This window comes from Ovis canadensis, chromosome 12 (genome assembly GCF_042477335.2).
Source record: "Ovis canadensis isolate MfBH-ARS-UI-01 breed Bighorn chromosome 12, ARS-UI_OviCan_v2, whole genome shotgun sequence".
Taxonomy (NCBI): Eukaryota; Metazoa; Chordata; class Mammalia; order Artiodactyla; family Bovidae; genus Ovis; species Ovis canadensis.
Window position 1 is genome coordinate 71,057,325 of NC_091256.1, and position 24,891 is coordinate 71,082,215.

General features: G+C 35.6%; 2 protein-coding genes across 5 annotated transcripts in view; one reads left to right on the forward strand and one right to left on the reverse strand.

Annotated features, from left to right (window-relative positions):
* RALGPS2 (Ral GEF with PH domain and SH3 binding motif 2) overlaps window positions 1-24,891 on the forward strand; it is a 160,102-nt gene that overhangs the window by 93,922 nt on the left and 41,289 nt on the right. The window lies entirely within an intron of this gene.
* On the reverse strand, window positions 1,448-24,361 carry ANGPTL1 (angiopoietin like 1). The gene is made up of 5 exons (XM_069546173.1): window positions 23,985-24,361; window positions 18,097-18,942; window positions 4,886-5,079; window positions 3,448-3,718; window positions 1,448-2,142 (listed from the first exon to the last, which is right to left on the reverse strand). The coding sequence occupies exons 1-5, from the start codon at window positions 23,992-23,994 to the stop codon at window positions 1,955-1,957; spliced, it is 1,509 nt and encodes a 502-aa protein (XP_069402274.1). The 5' UTR covers window positions 23,995-24,361; the 3' UTR covers window positions 1,448-1,954.

A 24,891-nucleotide genomic window follows, 5' to 3' on the forward strand; every position in this document is an offset into this window, starting at 1 on the left:
ATTTTCACAGTAACTGCACGAGCTAGGTACTGTTGTTATCTCCATTTTATAGATATGAAAACTGAGGCAGGAATATATAAATTGTCCTCAGGAATATCTAAGTCTAACACTTGTACATAGTAGATTTGGGCCACAAACCCAAGCAGTTCTGCCTTTAGGACCTATGCTTAGTAATCATATAATGTTGCTTCCTACTCCTTGATCTCGAGGAACTCAGTGGCCTAAGTTATTCTTAAGCTTTCCAGGAACTTTAGAGCAGAGCTGTATCACCTCTCTATAAAGGAGGGTACAGTGGACTCTATGGGCAAGGTGCTGTTAGCATTCAGCAGTTTTCCAGTTTGTATGTTGACTTTCACATGATTCTGGTGTTAATAATATTCCACTTCTATGAAAATTCTCTGAGACTTGTCTTTAATAGGGTTTTGGATGTGTGAGTGAAATGCTATAGTTCTGCAAATAAATGGAATGCCCTAGTAAAGTTTTATTCAATTAAGATTTGATAAAATGATTAGATGCTTAATTTCTCCCAGAAATTTTATAGTGGATTTTTATGGTTCTAGGGGTGGTAGAGAGGGACTTGAAAGCCACTCCAAAATGACCATAGATAAAGCAGAAAATAACATTGCTATCGGTTTGATGTTCTCTTACCTTCTTTCACCAGAAGTTTTGAGATGTGGCAGAGCAGAAATGTTGCACTTGATATTGATGAATTAAAGTTGTGCTGATAATTGTCTTCAGTTCTGACTGGTTGAGCAAAAGTCTCAAGAGATTCCTCTAAAATTTTTAGTTCACAAAGGAGTTAAGGGAAGATCTGCTCTAAGCAGAACATATTTTTAGAAGATAATTATTCTGGAAGATTGGTAGTAAAGTTGTTAGTTGCAAAGATGAGCTAAAGACACACACACTGGAATTAGCTATTTGAACTAGTGAAAGCCCTGTGGATTCCATTCTGAAACTGTTGAATCTCAGTATTGGAAAAATATCTAATAGCTCGTTGAAGTTGTTTTAGTCCCATCAGTATGCAGTAATGCTTGTAAAGCTGTCCAAACTTTCTGACTTGACCAGCAGATAAACTTTTTCTAAATAGTTAAGATCAGTAAATTAGGGAGGGGAAAGTATTAATAAATAAGCTTAGAGTTGTAGTTCAGTTCTGTAAAACCATTGACTCACCAAATATTTTGCACATTTGTAATATCAATGTTTTACTGATATAAAAACATAAAGTAGATTTTAGGAAATTTTGGTATTCATATGAAATCATATGAAAGTAACATTGAAAAATTCATTTGTCTATTTTTGTTTCTATAAATTGGCCATTTAAATACTGTATACATTATTTTTGTTTTTAAAAATATGTATCTTGTGGATTTCTTCATTCTTTTTGAAATTGACATAAAGTATATTGTCAAGAATTCGAATTTAATCATTTCATGTGAAAGGCATAAACTCAATTTGAAATAACTTTTATTCAATGTAAATTGTTGGCAAAACTAGAGTTTTTTTCTAATTTCCTGTCTATATTTTTTATAAATAAAATGTATGATGTTGCTGAAATCTTTAAAATTATTTTTCCATTGAAAGTTACAGCATTCTCATAAAGGCTTTAAATAAATTGTTAAAGATCTTGACATGTATTGAATTTTGATTTAAAATAAAGCTAAAATTTGTTTTACGTTGTGACAAATAATTTACATTTTAGAAAACAAACTTTGCCTGTATTCAGTCAATAATATTTTTAAAATAACTTGGATTATAGATACAGATAATCTTCTACAGTATATTGAGAGAAGATGAAACTATATTCATAAATCCCCTTTTATAGTTACAGTAAAAATTCACTTAAAAAACTATATCTGTAGAAATGAATTGTGCAAAATAATATACATGTAACATTTACATTTTTAAGAACTGAAAATTAGAGTTCTGTGTCATTTAAATTGGAGACTGCGTCTCTTCAGTCAATAGGCTTGATCAGCATCTGAACTGCTCTCAAGGAGTATGAGCCACCTCGGTATTCGGCCCAAAATATCCCATCTTGGTACTTGCTTCTGTAGTGGCCTCCTCTGTACCAGACTCCATTGAGATTAGAGTGTGCACAGGCATTGTACCACCATCCTCCTTTATGGAAGTGGGCGCAGTTCCCTTTGAGGAAAAAAATATAGACATCTGAGTAAAAGCTTCTTCTAAGTGTGGTACTCTGTAAACCATCGAAAACTTACTCTGAGAACGGTTTGAGTTTTTCAGTTAATCTTTATCTCCACAGTGTTGTTTTTTCATTTGTTACTGTTACTTGAGTATCAACTACTTGAAAGATCACTTGAATTGCCTTTTTTATTTTGCTCTTTGCTTATTATTAGTGCATGCTTTTTTTGTTGTTGTGAGTGATTTTCTTTTCTGGGAGGCAGGATAAATAAAACGCAAGTAGTGTTTGTATGTAAGAGAGAGAGGTGGGAGAGGTTGGGAGGGGAAAAGATACCGAGTTGGTAAAGAGAGTAAAGTTGGGTAAAATTCATTTTCAAAATAGCAAAAAAAAAATCTATTTATAAAATAGTACTATTAACAAATCAAATGAGTTTCTGTAAATAAGGCATATATTATCGTCAAATCTGCCTTCCTTTTTCCTGTTTTGCCGGAGTGAAATAGAGACCTGTGTGCTGCTTGCCATACAGCTCAATGTAAAAATAAATCAATTTTCAGGAGATATCTCTGTCAGAGCCAGAAACCTAGGCTAAAAAGGCAAAAAGCATGTGAAAATTAAATTAAAAATTACATTATGTGGATGACCTAATTGGGTCTTTCTAAAGAGAATATTTTGAATAAAGCTTTTCTGCCGTTCCTGTATTCCCTGCTGCAGTCGTCTTGCTAGTCGTCTTTACCAAAAAGTGTCTTCACCCCATGCACCCAAATGTCTCGCTACCTTTGCTCCCTTCAGGACCTTGTTCAAACGTCACCGTTTTTGTCCAACCCACGTGAAATGGCACCATCCCTGTTCCCTTGTTCAGTTTTACTTTTCCTGAAGCACTGTCACCACCTGATAAATCATTTTGTTTCCTTCCGGAAAGTAAGTTCCCAAAGGGCAGGAACTTTGTTCACTGCCATGTTCCTCAGAGCCTGCAACAGTGCCTACCGCCTGGTAGGTGTCCCGGGAGATTTGTTAGCAGTTTTAGGCAGTTGCAAGTCTGTTTCCAGATGACTGTGTTTTGTTTCCCATCCCAGCCCATCAGGTTAGAACAGCAGGCCCATGTTCACAGAGTTCACACTTTGCAATTGCCTTAGAGAAGAGCTCCTAAAAAGCTGTTCCTTTTAGCAGGTTGTATTTCCTTTGACTGAATCCAAAACAACTTTTCTGAAAAGACGTCAGTGGCATATACTTTATAACAGGGTTCTATTTAGTGCATAGAAAGTGGTGATCCTGCAAAGAACATGCATCAGCTTTTTCTCACTCACCTGCATACATATCTTTATCTCTGTCCAGAGTGGTGAACTGTTTACCATTATGCCACATCATGGAATCCCCAGCATTCCCCTGGTAAGTCCCCAGACGCAGTCTATAGAATTCACTTTCCGGTTCCAGGCGGAAACTGCTATATTCTGCATAGACTTTTTTGTCACTCCAGTCTTCTAATTCAATCAATAACTTATAATTATCTTGATTGCTAAGCAAATAGATATTTTCCAGTCCAAGCCAATATTCTCCATCAATGTTTCCAAATCCTTTCTGTTATTAAACAAAGAACATGCATACATGAATAAATGTAGAGATAGTAAGCATTTTCTAGATGTTTTAAACACCTGATAGCTTAAAGATATTGACCATTTAAGTGATAAAGATATTGACCATTTAAGTGGTAATGTAATCTTCCATTTTTGTAGATCACCTGTTCTACTGAAGTCCCACGTAATCACTTTGTTTTGTTTTGCTTTCTCTCAATTTGTCAGCATTTATTTGCACAACTAACTCCAAAGTCTACAAATAAGATAAGAGCAGAATTGAAATTATTCATAGAAACTAAAAACATTAACTAGTACACTACCCAGATCCTCAAAAAGGATTCCTGATTTCTTTCATACTCATACAAAGAAACAAATTTTTGTTCTAAAAGTAATATAGGTATTGTCTCCACCATAGTCAAATAAGTAATACATCTAACATTTTTTATGATAGTAAAAATGGTAGTATCTGTTTTAGAAAAAATTATCTTCTTTAGCTCTATTAAAAATAAAATTAGTAAATGTAAGATGATGAAGTAGTAACCTTCAAAGTCCTTTTGAAAAATTGTAGGTTAATGTTTGAAGAAAATAACAAATTAACTATCCTATTTCCATAAATATTTGCCATCGCAAGTATGCAGCAGAATATAAGTTTGATAAATCTGATCTTAATGCTAAGTGTATTTTCAGAGGTTGTGTTCTTTCACTTGTTACTTGTTTAGAAATTTATATAACTTCTCACATGGATACATGAATGTCTCATTATTATAAGCCATAATACAGAGTATAGGACTTCCAAAACATGACCTTTTTTCTAAGATTGTTTACCTCCGATTAAATACACTTGATAATGGGTGCAGATGTGGTCATGAACAAAAAAGCAGTTGTCTTCCTAGAAAATGAAATTAGGATCAGTCTTTGCAAAGAATTAAATATATGTGTAAAATCATCCAGACTGAAAGGGAAAATTTTAAAGTACATCTTTAGTTTCCTTTTTACATTTTAATTTTGACTTGAAACCAAAGATGAGGGTTGTCCTTTGAACAAATGCAGATAATGAAACGCATGCGAAGAGTGATTTTTTAGCTGTGTATCTTATTTATTGCATAGAATGACTATTTTTGCGAGAGCTGCTTTGTTCTACCTCTCCCCCAGGGCTGAATCACTGATTTACCTTATAATTTTCCCAGTTTCTGAAGAAGTTGACAGAGCCATCTGTTCTTTTCTGAATAACAGTCCAACCCCCAGGATCCAAACTGTTCTCACACCATAGTTGCATTGGTCCATTGCTGTTTTCAGGTTTGATCAGATAAATCCCACTGACTGAATGCCCAGCGTCTTTTGCATGCTGACAATCTTTGTATGGTCCTGTAATTAAAATTGCTTTGATTGCCAGGAAACTTAATAGGAAAAGAGCCATATTAAAGTAGTTTTTAGTCAAGAGTCTTACCGTTGTATCTTTCTTTACAGATAACCGTTTTTAATGTATTGTGTACACAAACCTCTAAAAGCTAAAGAAACTAAATTTAAAAAAAAAAAAGAATCTAAATAAAAGAATTACCCTCCCCCCAGTCCCACTATCTGGAACATTAACTTGATTTTCCACTGTTCTTGCAAGTCTTTGTCCAAATACATATATTTTTTGTATTGTTATAATTCTAACACTCATAGAAAATTGGATTCTGTCTTTTTGTTTCAACAAACTTTTCCATGGGACTACAGTCTCCATTCTAGCGCTTATAGTAACTGTAAGACACAATCTTTGATGTTATATATCATGCTTACCTCTGCCATTAGACACTGAGGTTTCATCTGATTTTTGCTGTTATAAGTAACACTGTACGTAGTGTCTTTTTGACTTCATTTTTTTCATACATATGAAAATGTTGCAGGATTGATCTGAGATACTCAGTGAAAATGGCATACCACGGTCAAGTAAGTTTTAGAACTGCTAGGTATTATATTACCCTTTCAGAAACACAGTATACATTCACATATGAAAAACTGAGAAGCCCTGAAATAAACCAGTCTCCCAAGCTTTCGGAATCTTTTAAATTTTTCCCTCATACAACAGTTCATAAGAATACATTTCAGGAATGTTGGCAACATGCCTTTCTAAAGTGTTGTATCAATTTATATGACTAACAGTAATTTTCTTATTTAATCTACACAGTAACCTTCTGATAGTTTACAGATGTTCTGTAGATGAAACAGTTAACTGACTAGTCTTTAAACCCTAGACTTAAGCCCACTTTTTTCTAATCCCAGAACCCATGCTCTGAACTGTTATGCTACAATTGTTCCCATGTTATCTCATAGTTGTATGAATTCACTCCCTATTTTTTAATCCACTGATAAGTTCTTCGTATATTTTAAAATGACAGAACATTTTGTAAAATCGTTTGTAGAGTATCTGACTCTTGAACTTGTGATTTCCATATTTCTGATCTAAAGAAAGATAGCATTTAGTTTACTGAACATTCTTCAGTTTCACCCTTCTCCAGTGTTTTGATGCTTTGAATTTTTTAATAAGCATGTCAAAATATTAAGTGATTCAGGAATAAGAATTACACTAAAGATCAACCCTAAGTTACCCTAAAGAACAACCAAATGAATATAGAAATTTCAGTTGTCAAACTTTATATTTTACTAAAAATTTTTAAGTTCTGACATGTAGAATTTTTAGAAATTGTGTGAGAGTTTAGTCAAGTAAAATTCATACAAGAAAATCTGTACTGTAATGATAATAGGATTGTTGAGATTTTGAGGAATGTGTTTTCTCTACGATGCCAAGTATGTACAAGGTCCCTTATGGGGCCTTATTGGGGTAGAATTAATCTCATTAAATAAATAGTTACACAGCTACATCATTAGAAGGGTTTCTTAGAAACTGTAAACTCTTCCCTCTAGATTGTTCCTGAAGAATGGAGACTGTTTTGTTTTTCTTCTGACTTCATGTCATCAGTGTTTGAACGTTTAAGTAGACTGTCTATTTTTTGTTAAGCAAATGAATCAAATTGCTTTCACATTTTAGATACAGGGAAATTGAAAACCACACACAAAAAGAAGAGATGATCAATTTCTCTAGTCCATATTTTTATTGTGTTTCATTGATACTTCTCTGTTTCGGGTTTTTAAAAATTATAATGACTGTAAGCACTACTGATTGCTACTAAAAATTTATAGAAACTGGAAATACGTAATGCTGCCTTTCTTGGGTTATGTTTATTTTAAGTATTAAATTTCTTAGTTCTAGAGCTTCAATTAGATTATTTTTTATCGTTTTTATTTCTCTTCTGAGATTCCAGTCTTGCATTTATTATGGACATAGTTTCCTTTAAGCTGTAATAACTACTTTAAAAATTCTTGTTCCTTCTATTTCTAGTTTGTTGAGAGCTGTTACCATGAATGGATTTAGAATTTTGTCAAGGCTTTTTATTTATCTACTGACATGATGATACGGTTTTTCTTTTTTTATTTGTTAATATGATAAATTCTGTTGATTGTATTTTTAGTGTTAAACCAACCTTTCATTCCTGGGATAACCTCAACTTGGTCATGCTATATTATCATTTTTATATATAGCTTGATTTGTTAAAATTTTGTTAAGAATATATGCTTTTATAGTCATGAGGATATTGGTTAGATTGTGAAAGCTCATAAATGGTTTCTTAAGCTAGGGAGGGCTCTTCTAAAAATGATGTTTTTCCTTTTCACACTAGCCGTAAATTAGATCACATTCCATTTAAATGCAATGTGAATTATTTTTACCTATCTACCTTCTGAATTATTGAATTTAAATTACAAAGTATTCATAGCCTTTAACACAGTGCTTAATAAAATAGTCATCATCAGTAACTTAGTTCCCTTTTCTTCTTTGTTGCTGACCTTTACACATAGTACTAACTTATTTAATAATTTAAGTAGCTTGTGTAATAAATATGTTTATTAACAGATTTAATGTGGCTATTCAGAGTTGAATGTACAGTCATTTCTGTTGTAGAAGAATAATGTATTCCTGAAAAACCTTACGTTCTGCAAAATCATGCACTAAAAATAACAGCTAATATTAGCTGTTAGCATACTTTGTGTTCATCTGCAGTTACTTGGGGCACAGAACATTACTATCCTTGGATAAAATCCCATGTGAACCAATTTGACCACTTTGTTTTACTGATGTTATTCACCATTTTTTTTTAACCAGTCGTGTATGAGCTACTTCACCTTACAGAAGCATGCACTGTAGTCAAGTCAGAGAAGGGTAGAGAAGTTTAAATAAAGTATGACTTCCAGATCCAGTCTTAGATTATTTTGTGTAATGCATGGTAACGTGTTTTATTTGTTTACTTGTGGGTGAGAACTGTAGTTTTTATATCTGTTTAACTGTGTATCTAGTTTAACTCACTTCAGTGCTCAAATATTTGTTGAATTAAACGATTCCTGGCAGCCGCAGTGGTTTCCTTGGCTCTGTCTTTAATGCATCTGCAATAGGCTGGAGACTGTGTTAGGCTCCAAGGATGGAGAAACAGCCACTAGAGTCCAGGGGGAAGTGGGGCGAGAGACTCCACTACAGCTTGATGAGTCCTCCGATAGGCCGCAGGGCACACAGGAAACCTGGCTAAGAACTGGCTAACCCAGACTTGGGGGGGAACCGTGGTGTTGGCTCCATCTGCCGAGGCACGGAGAGAAGAGAGCTTGATGAACCAGGAGAGTTAGAAGTTCAGCATGAGATGTCTGTGGTGGAGGGTGGCTCTTAGAACTCTTGAGTTCTGCTGCAGGGTTGAAATTGATTTCTTCAGTCTGAGAATGCAGTTGTCATAGTTGTTTACATAGTTGTTTAACCAGATTTTTTCTAAGTTGTCACTTTCAGAACAGTCAAGAATATCTGAGGAGCACTGCTTTTAAAACTTATATCAGTATTATAGTTAATGCACACATGAAGTGTTTGTTGCAATATATACAAATATTTCTCTCATTTTCATAAGTGTGCTGCTTCTGTGAATGTCATCTTTGTAAATGTTTGCTCTGTACTCATTTGAGTATAATTTTGACAGTTTACATTTTATATTTTACTATATATATTCACAAGTTGGACTTTCATTAGATTATTTGAATTGCCATAAAACGTTTATAAGCATCGTTTTGAGTCTTGACAGAATATTTGTCGAATGCCATTTGTCTCTCTTCTGCTATTTAATAGGCCCTCAGATATTTAAGCAAATTGGAGAGTTTTCCTGGGTTTTCTAGATCCAGCTTTGATTTGATAAGATTTCAGTTTATGCAAATTTAAAATTATCTTCAATTTTAATTTTCAACCCACTTTTTTATAGTGAGCTTCGTGTTTGCAATTTGGATAACTGTTAGACTTGGTTGATATAAAGGCTTAGGAAAATGTGGTAGAAATTTTTTTCTGAGACATGTGGATAAAATTAGCAGTATTTGCAGCTATTTTTTTCCTGCTCAGTAAAGCTAATAAGTATCAGAATTTAGTGTTTGTTTATATTTATTTTTATAAATAAACCATTAACCTGTCTTAGCCCAGTGTATACTATTGATCTTGGCAGAAATATCTTCTCATTATTACTTGTATATCTTATTTATTTTCTGCTATAGGATTAGTTTATAGATCATTCTTATATTAAATGTTTTACTGCTTTCTCTTTACCATAAAAAGTGCTTCCCAGGCATTCTTAAATGACTAGTAAAGAAGTACCAGCTTTATTTTTGAGAAGCCAGTTTCCCAGTTTAACTTGCTAATTTGTGTATATCAGAAATTAAGTAAGTTGTTTATCTATGATATGATTCAGGAATTTGTTATTAGTCATTTACAGGTATAGACTAGGAGTACCTTTCTTTCAAAATAGGGATTTTATTACAACCTTTTGCATAGAACTTCTTAAAAATTTTTATTGGAGTATAGCTGATTTGCAGTGTTGTGTTAGTGTCAGGCATACAGCAAAGTGAATCAGTTATACATATACATGTGTCCATTCTTTTTTTTTTAGATTATTTTCCCATATAGGTCATTACAGAGTACTGAGTAGAGTTCCTGTTGCCATACAGTAGGTTCTTATTAGTTATCTATTTTATATATAGTAGTGTGTATATGTCCATCTCAATCTCCCAATTTACCCCTCTCCCCCACTTTTCCCTCCTGCTAACCATAAGTTCATTTTCTACATCAGTGACTTGCACTGAGTAATCTTGAAATAGTTGTTTTCTATGACGCAATTGGATTCTTCTCAGAGCGTGAAAATGGAATTTTGTACTTTGAATTTGATGGGCCAGTCTCTTTCTTCCTCACTTTATTTGGTGATTGAAATTTGTATAAGACTAACCAAGTCCAGTTAATAGGTCTGATTCATCATAGAAAAATACTGACCAGTCATGCCACATATTTCACAACATGTATTTTTTTAAGAAGAACCCATGTTTTGAACAGAACATTGTATTGGAAAAGACAGAAAGATTTCATACTTTGAATAGCCCCTTTACTGGAAACCATCTTTATTTAATATACCTGTCCTCTTTCTGTAGAGAAATTGTTTAATTACTTAAGTTGAGAGGAAAATCCTTTTCTTTTTGTTGTTGAATTTCTCATTAATTTCCTTACTTTGTCCCAACACTATGTTCTTTGTGATAGGAGAAGTAGGATGAAAGGGATAACCAACTTAGAGATTTCAGATAATTGGTCAGCAAGTAAAATCTTCTGAGGGGTAAATTTTTTAATTGGGTTAAGTATAAGATAAATATATTTAGCATTTCTGGAATGGGAAATTTGAGGCAAATGCCTTCTAAAGTGATAATAGATTCTTTCTTGTAAAAATATGAATTACTTTGTTTATTAATCTGTAAGCTTAAAATGCAGTTAGCAACCTGAGCTCTTTTACTTAAGAATATACCAATTATTTTTCATAACTGGTTAACAGAAGCATACTTCAGCCCCTTTGCTCAACCAGTCATCCTCGTTAATTTAGTTTTTGTTGGTTTAAATGTTGATATAAGTATTCCACTGAAACTAACTGCATTTGTAAAATTTATTAATGGGAAGCATTATAAATAATTAAATTGAAAATTAGCTTATTATTCACTAAAAAGCATGTTTTTAGTTTCTAATGACTGCTTTTCAAATGTAACTTTATAAGATTGCCTTCTATATTCCCATACATGGCAAGGTATATATTGGAAAGTACACTCCAAAAAAATACGACAAGGATGGTTAGAGCATACACAACGCTTATTTTCATTTGTATCACCTCATTTAATCATCACAACAGGCTCTTACAAAAGAAGCAACTGAGGCTCAGAAGAGCCTCACCAGGATCCAGATTTCCTGGTATGCAGGTCTATTCTCTAACATACTATGAAGGAACTTTCTCAACTTCATTTACCTACAAGGAATGAACTTATAAATACGCCATCTGTAAAAGGAAAGTGTTTCATTAAAGACTAACCCAGAATGTAGCCAATGAACAACATTACCAGTTAAGAATTTTTTGATAGCAGTCTGCCAAGTATATAGTTACATTCCCAAACATTTTGTTTTTCAGGTAGAGGGAAAGTAATTTTTCTGGGGATTATTTATTGTAAATGAACAAAAATATTCTGTTATTTTCCATAAGCTCATAGTAAGTTTATTCTCTTGAGGTATACTTTTCTTATAACCATCTTAAATGAAAATATAAAATTGCCTGTCATTAAGACACCTTTTTTAAAATGCTGGTAAGATATATATAACATAAAATGTACCAGCTTAACCATCTTTAAGTATACAATTCAGTGGCATTAGTACATTTTCATTACTGTACAGTTAATGTCCATAGCTCTTTTCCTCTTGGAAAACTAAAACTCTGTACCCATTAAATAACAACTCTGCATCGTCCCCTCCTCCAGCCCCTGGCAGCCACCCTTCTACTGTCTGTCTCTATGAATTTACTGTAGATACCTCACATATATGTAGAATAATTGTATAGTATTTGACTTCCTGTGATTGGCTAGGACACTTTTTAAATATACATACATGTTATTCATTTAAAGGCTTTAGAATGACCATGTACCTACATGTAGAGGGCAATAATATGAAATTCTTGGTGCCAGGAGCATATGTGAGTTCAGCAATAGACATCCATGTTTGCCCTTTTTGTTCAAGTACCCAAACAGCTGACATATTTTCCAGTCTGACATAGGAATAATATGAACAAAGATTTTTATCACTTATATATAAAGAAAAAATAGCAAGTCAGTTGTTGCTTGTAGTAGTTTATATTTGATAAGAATCACAGAATACTAGAACTAAAAAGAGATATTAGAGTCTTCCAGTCCCACCACTACTTGTTGTACAAATGAGAAAAACAGACAGGCAAAGTGACTTACCCAGGGTCAATAACAAAGAAAACAAGTTTCCTTAATTCTGTGCAATTTCCCTTGTAGCTAACTAATGTTCTTGAGTTTCAGAGACCAACATTTACAGAAAAAAATAAAAAGTTAATGTTTGCTTAGAACAACAAATACATAATGAATAACAGAAGAAGTTATGCCCATGCTTCATTTTTACATTAAGGATTGGTTTATTTGGGATATATACACCATTATTTCTTTTAAAGCAGGTCTGTTTAATGGGACCTTTGATATGCTAAATCCTTAGCATGAGATTTAACTCTCTAATACTGGATTTTTTGGCACTACAGCTCAATGTCTAGTAAAACCTAGAACTGATATGTCTCATTTCCCATAGGCATGCTTGGTGTGTCATTGTATGAATATGTGAATTATCATTTCTTCTAGAGCTGGCGATAACCATCAAATTAAGATACGCCATGGCAGTCATCCCCATATTTATGTGACTGTACATCCCATCGGTTACAAAAAAATTTCACACACTTCACTTATATTTATTTATAAATTATATGTAAAAGCTACTGATTATATACATTAAAGGCTTAGACAAGACATCCATTTTTAAGAGAATATAAAAAAGTTTTTTCATATACACATCATTCCGTTGGAAGTCAGAGGGCAAGGAGATCTTAATAATGATCATCATTTGCCCAATTTACTGGTTGACTAGCCTCTTGTTTTTGACAGTTACAACAACATAAAATGAATGACTGCAGTAGAATAGAATGTGTTAAAGTACTTTCATGAAAGTCTTTTGAATGACAGTTTTAAGAAGCTCTATAAAAATATAATATCAAGTTAATCAGCATTTATTTAGCATCTGCAAAGGACACAATATCCATCTACCATGAAGGAGCTTATACTATAGACTGAAGACATTTTATTTAGGTGTGCATACGTAAGTACTGTGTGTACATGTGAAGATACCTGATAATTCAGCACTGACCATAAGAAATATCGTGTCTTTGTTACAGAGTGTAGACATTCGTGTAGGAACAATCACTTCAAACCTGGGGAAGTCAAAGAGGCTTCAAGGAGGACTCACTATTGTATTGTATAATATTGTAGTCTGAGCCTTACAATTTGAATAGGGAGAATGCATGGAAAATATTTAGAAGACAATGAGTTGATTTATTTTATTGAAGCAGATGGTTTTTGTGAAAGAAATCAATAGAAGGAAAGCTAAAGAAGTGGGGTTGATTCTTTTGAGGAGGATATTTATCTTCCCCAGGCTAAGCAAACTGGATGTTTTCTGTTTGTAGTAAGGACCTGCTGGGCCAGTGTGTGATGTGATCAGGATGGAAATTTGAGGCATATCTGTTGGCAGTGTAGAATATATTTTGGTGGAAAGAGAAAGTGGAGTTAAAGAGATCAGTTGGCAAGCCGTTATATAATTCTCAGGAAGACTGATGTTTGAGTGCTAGGTTCACTATTCTAACGACTCCTCACGTGTGGTAAATACTGTTACTATCCCCACTTTACAGATGAGGAAACAGACACAGAGCAACCCCTTCCACCTGGCTAAGGTCACCCAGCTGGTAATCCAGGACGTTTCTGTCCACTCTCTGCTTTCAAAGATAATGTGGATCTAAGTTAAGCTCTGGTTCTGAACAGATGTGAGGGACACATCCGTGAAAGACTGAAAGCAGCACAGATAGAGCTCAGTTGACTCCCTGTGCGGGAGAGGAGGGAGGAGTCAGGGACGAGCGAGACAGATTCTGAAATGGGCGGTAAATACGCCAAAACAGAGAAGTCAGAATCCATTTACCTATCAGTTTCATTGACAGAAACTTATGTCCTAAGAGTATAATTTAAGGACAGAAATGGTATGGACCTAACAGAAGCAGAAGATTTTAAGAAGAAGTGGCAAGAATACACAGAAGAACTGTACAGAAAAGATCTTCACGACCCAGATAATCACAATGGTGTGATCACTCACCTAGAGCCAGACATCCTAGAATGTGAAGTCAAGTGGGCCTTAGAAAGCATCACTACTAACAAAGCTAGTGGAGGTGATGGAATTCCAATGGAGCTATTTCAAATCCTGAAAGATGATGCTGTGAAAGTGCTGCACTCAATATGCCAGCAAATGTGGAAAACTCAGCAGTGGCCACAGGACTGGAAAAGGTCAGTTTACATTCCAGTCCCAAAGAAAGGCAATGCCAAAGAATGCTCAAACTACCACACAATTGCTCTAATCTCACACACTAGTAAAGTAATGCTCAAAATTCTCCAAGCCAGGCTTCAGCAATACATGAACCGTGAACTTCCAGGTGTTGAAGCTGGTTTTACAAACGGCAGAGGAACCAGCAATCAAATTGCCAACATTCGTTGGATCATGGAAAAAGCAAGAGAGTTCCAGAAAAACATCTATTTCTGCTTTATTGACTATGCCAAAGCCTTTGACTGTGTGGATCACAATAAACTGTGGAAAATTCTGAAAGAGATGGGAATACCAGACCACCTGACCTGCCTCTGGAGAAACCTATATGCAGGTCAGGAAGCAACAGTTAGAACTGGACATGGAACAACAGACTGGTTCCAAACAAGAAAAGGAGTACGTCAAGGCTGTATATTGTCACCCTGCTTATTTAACTTATATGCAGAGTCCATCATGAGAAACGCTGGACTGGAAGAAGCACAAGCTGAAATCAAGATTGCTGGGAGAAATATCAATAACCTCAGATATGCAGATGACACCACCCTTGTGGCAGAAAGTGAAGAGGAACTGGAAAGCCTCTTGATGAAAGTGAAAGAGGAGAGGGAAAAAGTTGGCTTAAAGCGTCAACATTCAGAAAACGAAGATGGTGGCATCCGGTCCCATCACTTCGTGGGAAATAGATGGAAAAACAGTGGAAACAGTGTCAGACTTTATTTTTCTGGGCTCCAAAATCACTGGTGACTGCAGCCATGAAATTAAAAGACGCTTACTCCTTAGAAGGAAAGTTATGATCAACCTAGATAGCATATTGAAAAGCAGAGACATTACTTTGCCAACAAAGGTCCGTCTAGGCTATGGTTTTTCCAGTGGTCATGTATGGATGTGAGAGTTGGATTGTGAAGAAAGCTGAGCGCTGAAGTATTGATGCTTTTGAACTGTGGTGTTGGAGAAGACTCTTGAGAGTCCGTTCCACTGCACAGAGATCCAACTAGTCCATCCTAAAGGAGATCAATCCCGGGTGTTCTTTGGAAGGACTGATGCTGAAGCTGAAACTCCAATACTTGGCCACCTTATGTGAAGAGTTGACTCATTGGAAAAGACCCTGATGCTTGGAGGGATTGGGGACAGGAGGAGTAGGGGATGACAGAGGATGAGATGGCTGGATGGCATCACCTACTCTATGGACATGAGTTTGGGTAAACCTGGGAGTCGGTGATGGACAGGGTGGCCTGGCGTGCTGCAATTCATTGGGTGGCAAAGAGTTGGACACAACTGAGCAACTGAACTGAAGAGTATGATTATAGAGGGGAAAAAAGAACAAAGTTAATTTTTAAAGTTAAAAGAATATTGGTTGCCATGTTTATGGGGGGCTGGGGAGAAAGACCTGAAGGTTATTACCAAAGTGTTTTCAGAAGTAAACTCCTATTACTACTAGTAACTATCAAGTAGTTCCTTAGAAGTAAACTAGTATTACGGTAGTTTACTTCTGAGTATTTGGATATTCCAAAAGCATTTTTAAAAGTTTGTTAGTATTTTCTAGATTTTCCTCAGTGATTATTGTTTTTACAATAATAATTGACTTATTTCTGAAAGGAGAATGCTAGTTTGGGGGAAAGATTGTTTTAGGGTTTAGTTACTAATTTACGTATTCATTCCTCAAATATGTATTGTAGTGCTTACAGTATGCGGAATACAACATGCCACACCTAATCCTGGCTAGATATTTGAGATAGAAAAATGAAAAGACAATTCACTTTCTTCTGGAAATGTTCAGTCTAACAGGGAGACAGACATGCAGACAAATAACTTCGGTGTAATATAATTTAAAAAAAACATGTTCAAGGCATTATCAGCAGTTTGGGGAGGGAGCCTTCTAGATACATTTGTTTGACTCTGAATAGGTATAACACTTAAGACACTATTTTAGCTAAGCCTTGAGATCTGCCAGGTTGACAGATAAGCTGAAAGAAGGCATTTCATTAGAGGAAGCAGCAGCATGTGAGGTAATGGTCGAATATCCAGGTGCAAACATCAGCTTTGGTTAGAATCAGGAGGGGGAGCTCCATGCAGGAGTTATCTGAGCAGTGGCGAAGCTTGTGGCCTTGAAGGAGTGTGAGACCACTAATAAAAGAGAACATCTTCGAGAAAGCCTTTTAAGTCATAGGAGAAGGAAGAAGATGCCAGTGAAGGACCTAGAGAAGTAGGAAGAGTTAGAGTATTATGATCTGGATAACCAAGAAAGCAGAGATGTGTGAATGGTCAGTGATGTCCCCTGCTACAGAAAGACACGAGCACTTTGCAGTGTACATACTTTCCGTCTTTTCTTTTTCCTGTGCTTTTTTAAAAATTATTTCTTAGTCTACATGCAGTCTTTTGTCCTCCCTTTTCAGTAAGTGAATAAACTACAATTAATTTCTTTTCTTTCTTTCTTTCTTTCTTTCTTTTTTTTTTTTTAACTTTTGGGCCTTTGGGTCTTTCCCTTTAAGAAAACAAATCAATTTGTAAAAAATTCAGGAGAATATAGCTTATGAGAAATTGGATGTATGTGTAAAATAAATGTATTCAGAAAGTTAGCAGTGAGCTTACTAGACTGAAACAAAGATGACTTATTCATCTTTTTGTGGCAGACACCTTGATCAGTGACTGATAATGAATGAGAGGAGGAAGGGATGGAATTAGAGGCAGAGATACAAGGATCAATTCTCAGGATTTTTGTGGACTAAAGACTTATTTATATTTACATGGTTGCAGGGTATTTTAGCTTTGAAAAATAGGTGAGATGGATACCTTTTCTTGGGCTTCCCTGGTGGCTCAGATAGTAAAGAATCCTGCTGCAATGTAGGAAACCTGGGTTCGATCCTTGGGTTGGGAAGATCCCCTGGAGGAGGGCAGAGCAACCTACTCCAATATTCTTGCCTAGAGAACCCTCATGGACAGAGAAGCCTGGTGGGCTACAGTCCATGGAGTCACAGAGAATTGGACTAAGCTGAGTGACTAAGCACAGCGTACCTTTTCTTCTTGAGCCTGAGAGCAAGAGGCCTGGGTTTTATGCACATGTTTTCAAGATAGGAAAGCACAAGGAACCTGGGACTAAATAGACTTAATCTCAGCACAGCAGCAGTAGGTGGTGCATGTGCTAAGAGTGGAGATAGGAGGAGGTTGATTCTAAGCTTCAGGAGCTACTGTTGTTGTTTAGTTGCTAAGTCACATCTGACACTTGGCAATCCCACAGACGGTAGCCTGCCAGGCTTCTCTTTCTCTGTCCATGGGATTTCCCAGGCAGGAATGCTAGAGTGGGTTGTCATTCTCTTCTCCAGAGGATCTTCCTGATCCAAAGATTGAACCACTTCTCCTGCATTGACAGGTGGGTTCTTTACCTCTGAGCCACCAAGGTGGCTTTAGGAGAGTGAGAACTTATTGTTACACGTTCCTTCTGAGGAAGATAATGATGGGAAGAACAGCAAAAGGTAAATGAAAGGGATGTTTAGCAAATGTGAGGACCTAGCTGGAGACTGATAGGATGGCAGAGAGGTTAGGAGTGGATTGTGGACTCATTCCTGTCTCAGTGCAAATGATTTAGATTATAAGAATTTGGATGAATGACTACTTTTTCCACAAAGTATACTGTTTCTAGAAACTCTTAGACTGAGAGATGTATTTAAGAACAATTTCAGGTTAATAGAAAACAAAATCAGAAAATTTAATATTCATGTAAAATTACATCACCAAAATGAAGGATAGGCATGTATTAATTACGAGCATTATTTCACAAACCGTAAAACATATTGACCTCGTACCTCCATTTTTAGCAGTAAGAGGTAACTCACCTTCATTGATGAAAGTTACCGGTGGTATCTTGAGAGGGCTTTTCGTGGGAGAAGTTGACAGATCAGGTGGTGGCATTAAATCTCTGGGATAGCCTGGATCCCTCTGTATCTCATTGCCTCCCAGCAGACCAGGAGTGTACTGATGACTGTGAGGAGTGTGCTGTGGCACGACCTGGACGAGAGGAGGAGACACATGGGGGTCCTGTCGAGAAAATATCCTCAAGCACTGTTCTTCCAACAAAGTGATCATCACAGACTGGTTATTGACCAGATCAGTCAAGGAAGCATATTTCACCTCCAGTTCCCTGTACCTTGTTGCCATCTTCAACATTTCTGTGGTGACATTGAGGATTTTATTTTCCAACTGGGAAAGTTCAAGTGAATTATCCCTCTTTCGTATAATCTCATGCAGTAGTTGCATATAGAGCTGAGTAACACGGGAGTTCATGTTACGGCTTTCTTTCCTCAGCAGCTTTACCTCATTGACAATGTTTCCATCCACATCCACCACCAACTGCAGGACGTCTATCTCCCGCTTCTGCTTGGAGAGCACATCCTTTAGGTTCTCAAGATCCATCCTGGTGATCATGTCTTTAATGGTACCTGCATCTTGCCCTTTGGTATTGACACATATTGGCCCTGTTATTTTTTGTTCAGGTACCAGAAATGTGTATGAACATTTCTTTGCTTCCTCTTTACCATCTGTGGCGCGAGGGTATCTCCTCTGGGTTATTTTTTTAATTTTGAACTGTCCTCCTCTGCAATGTCCAATGCCCATTAGTAGGAAGAATAGCACACTTAGGGTCCAGATAAAAGCCTTCATTTTGAAATGAGGTTGTATGCTCTCTTTAAAAAAGAAAAAGCAAACCAATGAAGGGAAGAAGTAGAAAATAATTAATATTAATCTACTTTTTTAAGTCAGTAATCTAAAAAAGTATCTAAGGGAAAAACTGAATATCTATTGGTGTTAATAAATGGGGCCAGAATTAAAGTTATTAATTCTTTAAATTCAATATTAAGTGCCTTCCTATTTGTTTAAAAATTAGGTTTCAGAGAAGAGCTTTCCAACTACCATCTGCATTTTGTTCCCCCAGCTCAGTGAGCAGATCTTGGTGCCCCTGTGTTGAGGCATATGGTTAGATGCTCTTGGGGCTTTTGAGACCCTAGTAAGACACTTCTGTTACCTTTAAAAAGCTTGCTTGTTGTCTTAAGGCTCAGAAAATGGTATATAATGCCTGTAAAATCAATTACAACATTCTTCTCTAACTATTGTGGAAGTTGCCGTTCAGTGTTTTTTCTTTATATTGTATGTTTTGAGTTAATTTGACCTTCTCTAGTAAGTATCTTTTTTTATCTATCAAATTAAAGAAACATTTTTAGACAAAATGTAAAACCAGAAAGTTTTAGCATGGTGGTTTTTGCTTATTTTCGTAGTATGTCCTTTTGGTATTGGTGACAAGTTTAAGAATGATAGCATGCTCACAGTCATTACTGTGGGTAATCGTGTTTCCTAAATCATAATCCTGTATATGCTGTAAGTTTATATATGATTCAGCAGGTTCATTCTTCTAACAGAAGTTCTACTGAACTGCATTTTTGTAAAATATTAATAACTTTTTATAACCATTACCAAGGAAAGAAGCTCAACTGTAGTTGAATCTGATCAGTGAAAAGTGCCTTAACAACCATCTCATATTATCTAAGACTTCTCTCCCATGGACATGTTGAAGGCCAAGGCCACACAAGTAGGTTATGTTAGAACCAGGTCTAGAATCCAGGTTCCCTGGTTCTTTAGTCAGTGTTTCTAGCAGTGGCACATAGGCCAAAATGCGTGCTTGAAATGTTTCACTTCTGCTGTGAAAGATAAATGCTTGTTTTTTAATGGTATAATCGATAGAAACACTCTAGAAAACAATAAAACTAGTTCCAGGAAGCAAAGCTGCTTCCTTTCTGTTTCATTACCTCCCTGCAGAGTAGTGGCGGTTAGAATGAGTAGGATGTGTCATCCTGTCGTTAGTATAGCCCACCGTGCTGCAGTATAGCCCACCTTCCTCTCTTGTAAACTTCCTGTGTGCTAGTATTGAAGGATGGCAGTGGATACACCAAGAACTTTTCTATCCCATTTTCCACCCAGTTGTTTTTTGATTTGGGAAGCCAGGTCCCAAATCGTTTATGATGCTACTGATAAATAGCCATGCAGCAGTAACAGTGGGTCATTTTTATTGGGTGTGCCAGGCATTGTTTAAGCCTTTTACATGCATTAAATCATTTTACCGCAGCCCTCTGACGTAGATTATTACTATCCTCATTTTCAAATGAAAAGACCTGGCATCCAGATGTTAAGTATCAATACCTCACCCAGAGTCACACTGCTTTCTAAGACATGGAGCCAGAATTTGAACCCAGGCAGAAGACTCCAGGGTTCATGTTTTTCATTAACAACTGTATCATATGGCAACATATTCTCTCCTTTTTTCTATCACCAACACTACAACAATCCCTTGTATTTATGTAGTGTTAACTCATATTAACTGTTTGCATTCACAGCAGCACTGGGATGTAAACATACACCATTTTGCAGAGAATAAGCCTGGAGAAGCTGAAACACTCAGATGGGATTCAGATCTTCTACTCTTAACTCTCTAGACCTGAGACTTTTATCCTAGTCGTGTCATAACTGCAGAGGAATCTTAACTTTGTGTTCCTTGTCTTTCACAGTCTCTTCCTGGTTTGTATCTCTTTACATTGACCTCTTACTTAATTATGCACGAGTACTTGTGGATCATTTTTATATCCCAAGCTTTTCTGCTACCATTCCTTTCCCTCCATATGTATTCTATCAGTTGATAGTAACATGTCTGACTTGACTATGAATCCTCCTAAAATTAAAGGTTGTATCAATAAAATATGGACTCTTCAACTAGAGTCATAAAGATGGGCTTCCCCTTTATAACTGGCTTCCCTCATAAAGATGACTACTACTTTCTAAAACCATGTCTACTTCAGTGTTTTCAAATGAGTAATGTTTGCAAACTGGAGTGATAATGAAAATAAAGCAAAGAATGGATGGAGTGCAGGGAATTCTTTTTCCTTTATTAATGTAAGATAGGAGGGATGAGCATAATAATATTCCATATCTGTGTTGGAGGCCTTCTGTTTGCTGACAGATAGCCAGAAGCACACTTGGATGAGTACTTTTCATTTTTTGTTTTCATCCTTTGCCTTCTGACATCAGTTGAAAATTTAGACCAAGTGTCATTTATTTTATTTAAAAAGGACTTTAGTTACTACATTAGAGTTACCTGTACCAAAAACCAGTAAAATGTTTCTTACTATACTTGCAGATTCATAGGATTTAGATATGGTTTATTTTTAAAACTGCAGACAGTAAAATAGAAGCCATCAGCCTCCTGGGTAAACATACAGCATTTCTCCTGTAGTTAATGTAGCCCTTGTTCAGAGGCACTCATTTCTTTCACTTTAATAATGGAATGGAAACTCTTAGATCATAGAAAATTATTTTATCTAAGTAATCTCCTACGAAATAAGTTACCAAAACAAGGAAAATTCAGAAAGTGCCGTGAAACTTCAAAACATGTAGACTTTTCTGAGCAGTGTTCTGACTGAAGATCTTACATTCCTACCAGACACAGATTTGTGTAGAACTGAGAAGCATATAATCCAACTCTGTTGGAACTTTGTATCGGTGTTGTTATGGAAGAACAAAAATGTGAAAGTACAAATCTAAATTAAAATAGCCATAGCTTCCTTTTGCTGTATTCTGCCTTGGCTCTTTATGGGTTCCTGTACAATTAAATCATAAGGTGAATCACCATCTATGATAAGAGAATCTGACCTAGGATTAACATTTAAAGGGGACAACAAAAAGTTTATTTTTTAAAAAATAAATACAATTTCCTTATCCTTTACAAAAGTCATGATTTCATTGTCACCTAAAGCTGAATAAGGAACCACATTTCTTAAGTAGTAGACTAGCTACGTCATGAGTAAAGAATGAGTTTTTAGAATACATTTACTGTTACCTCTTATGAAAACATTCTCTCATTTAATATTTTCCCACATATGTTCAGTTTTAAAAGTGAAAGATCCATAAATCTGTGTTACCTCATAAAACCTTTCTGTATATGTTAAATTTTTCCTAGGCCCCACGAGAATGTTGTAAATTAGTTACAGTATACTTAAGTTTAAATCTGTGTCTGCCTGGTTGTTTTTAGGTGGGGCGGGGGCCGGGGGGAGCCTTCCATGCTTTGAGTTAATTTTATTGGTACTATTTCTCTTCATAGTTGCTACATTGCCAGTTAGTGGGGAGAAGAAATGAAAGTCAAGATTTGACTTCCTTTCAGATGGTAAACGCATAGAGGCGTTTAACTGGCAGTGTCATGCACTGAAAACAGCATGAGGCAATGAAATTAAATTTATGAAGCACCGAAGATACCTTAGATAAAGAACTTCTAGATTGTGAATTATGTCCTGGGAAGAGACACAAGAACGATTTCATTCCCTGGAGAAGTTTAAGAAAGGGATAAATAGTTATCTGGGTTTCAGATTAAATGCTTGCTTAAGGCTTCCGTAAGAACCAAGGTTTAATTGAAGTCCTGTACTTTGCATAGCGGCACCAACAGAAAAGAAAGAGATGACATATTTCTGATCCAGTATTTCTTGGATATTTTATCAGAATTTCTTATAAAATGTGTTTAACAGAGATTGTCCCAGTATTTAGAGTTTTGAATCTTTAAGAAAAGGACATGAAAGTAAAGTTGAAGAAATCTTACTTAGCTTTACCATTTTTTTTGCTTGTTGAAGATTCTTACCTTGAATTTCTTTGATTTTTTTAAAAGGACAGAGAACCCCCAAATCATAACAAACTTAAGTGTCTTTGGTTTTAAAGCTCATTGTTGGTAACTAGTAATTTTATTGTTAGTCTAGTAATACAGTGAAACAAAGCTCCTAGATAGAATATTTAAAGAGTTGTGTTCGTTGATCAAAATTGTATTTGTCTAAAAATATTATATACTTTTGGTCTTTTAATTGTGTATTTAAGTAATTGTATCTTCTGGGTTCTTACTTTCTATTGTTAATGTTGACCATTTATGCAATACTTCTGTAACATTTTATTTCTTCTTAACTATAATCTGTAAGGTTTTAGGACTTCTTAATGTATCCATCGCTTTGGTTTGTCACATAATTCCGGTTGTAGCAGTTTTAATTTTTGTTACCCAAGTTAAAGTACTGTTACATGTAAACTTAGAAACTACTTAAAAGTTTGAGTTTTAGCAAGAAATACCATAGACTTATTTTAAAACTCTTACATTTAGGATTACTCAACACTAGGTTATATTTGGTTATGCTGTGATTGGGGTATCATTGCAAAGCCTTGCAGTTAATTTGATATCTTCTTAATTGTGTTTGTAGCTTTACTTTAAGATATTTTAACAGTACATATAAATCATTAGCATACACACTGTAGCTGTAAAGACAAACTAATCATGTTTACAACTATTTAGTTTGTATCCCTTTGTTTTCATCATTGTGCAATAAATCATATACATTTAATGTTAATTGTTAAAATTTCTAATGTCACTAAAGCACTTGTTTTTTGAAATCCATAATGTATATGCATCAGTCTATAAACATACACACTAAATATCATTAAATTGAACCTCAAATAATTCATTAATCATCACAAAGTATATAATGACCAGTTTTATCTAAAGTTGCAAAACAAAACCTTTTCCAGACAAGGCAAATTGTAGTATGTTCCAAAAGTCTTTGATTAATAAGAGATTTTGAAATTTCTACTACAAATATAAAACAATTATACATTTCAGCATACATAAAATTTTAAAATAAAAGAAATGTTAAAATACCTTTTTGCATCTGTTGATAAAGCAAGCCCAGAAACTTGCTGCTCTTACTCTTGCTTTTAAAAATCAGTGTAGAGGTTTGTTCGTCTGTGACTTTAATGGCAACTGCATTTTTGTTTTGGACCGTTGAATCCAAGCTGTAATAAGGAGCTTCTTTCTTCTTACAGCACTAATCAATTGAATTTGACAAGCCACCTATGTAATTTTAAGTAGTAGAGTGGAAGTTCCTGGTCTGCGGGCTGTCTTTAATCCAGCAGAGAAAGCATTGTGGCTTTGCTCTGTCTGCCACATGGAGAAATGCAGTGAAACCAGCTGCAGCTGACCCAGATTGTATATACAGTACCCTTGAATAGTGATTCCCTCTCTTTCTCAGGAGACTCAAGTTCAGCCCACATATTACGTCACCAAACATTTGCTGGAGACTAGGGGGGAAAAGTCTCCTTAGGATTTCCTCTCTGTAGCCTTAAATAGGGGTGGGGGTGGTGGCATCAGCAGGAGGTTGAATGCTTGCAAACAAGGAGAGACTGTGTGCAGCTTGAAGGAAGGGCAGCATCTGGAAGCAGACTATCGTGGTTCAGCGGGCAGTTATAAAACAAACACGAGCCCGCTGCCCAGAGATCTTCCAAGCTGGATACTGAAAAAACAGTACTCAGCTTCACTGAGAAGTAGTTGCAGGCTGATGAGTTTGTTGTTTTATTACAAAGCTTAGGAGTGAGACTCTGTTCTAAAGAGGTGGCAGCCTCATTAGCCTCCTAATCCTAATTAATAGAGTACTCTTTACAGCCTAGAAGAATTTTTAAACATTTTACTAAATTTGCCACTTTAGAAGGTTTTGAAGCTGTAAGAAAAACCTGGTGTGCATTTCTAAGATAAAACTGCTCATGATATATAATTATTAAAAATAATTGAA

Excerpts from the sequence above, each read along its gene's own strand:
- ANGPTL1 (XM_069546173.1), bottom strand. Across the intron at positions 5,080-18,096 it reads GGTAACTTTCATCAATGAAG|GACCATACAAAGATTGTCAG; the intron begins GTGAGTTACCTC and ends TTTTAATTACAG. Across the intron at positions 2,143-3,447 it reads AGATAAAGATATGTATGCAG|GGAACTGCGCCCACTTCCAT; the intron begins GTGAGTGAGAAA and ends TTTTCCTCAAAG.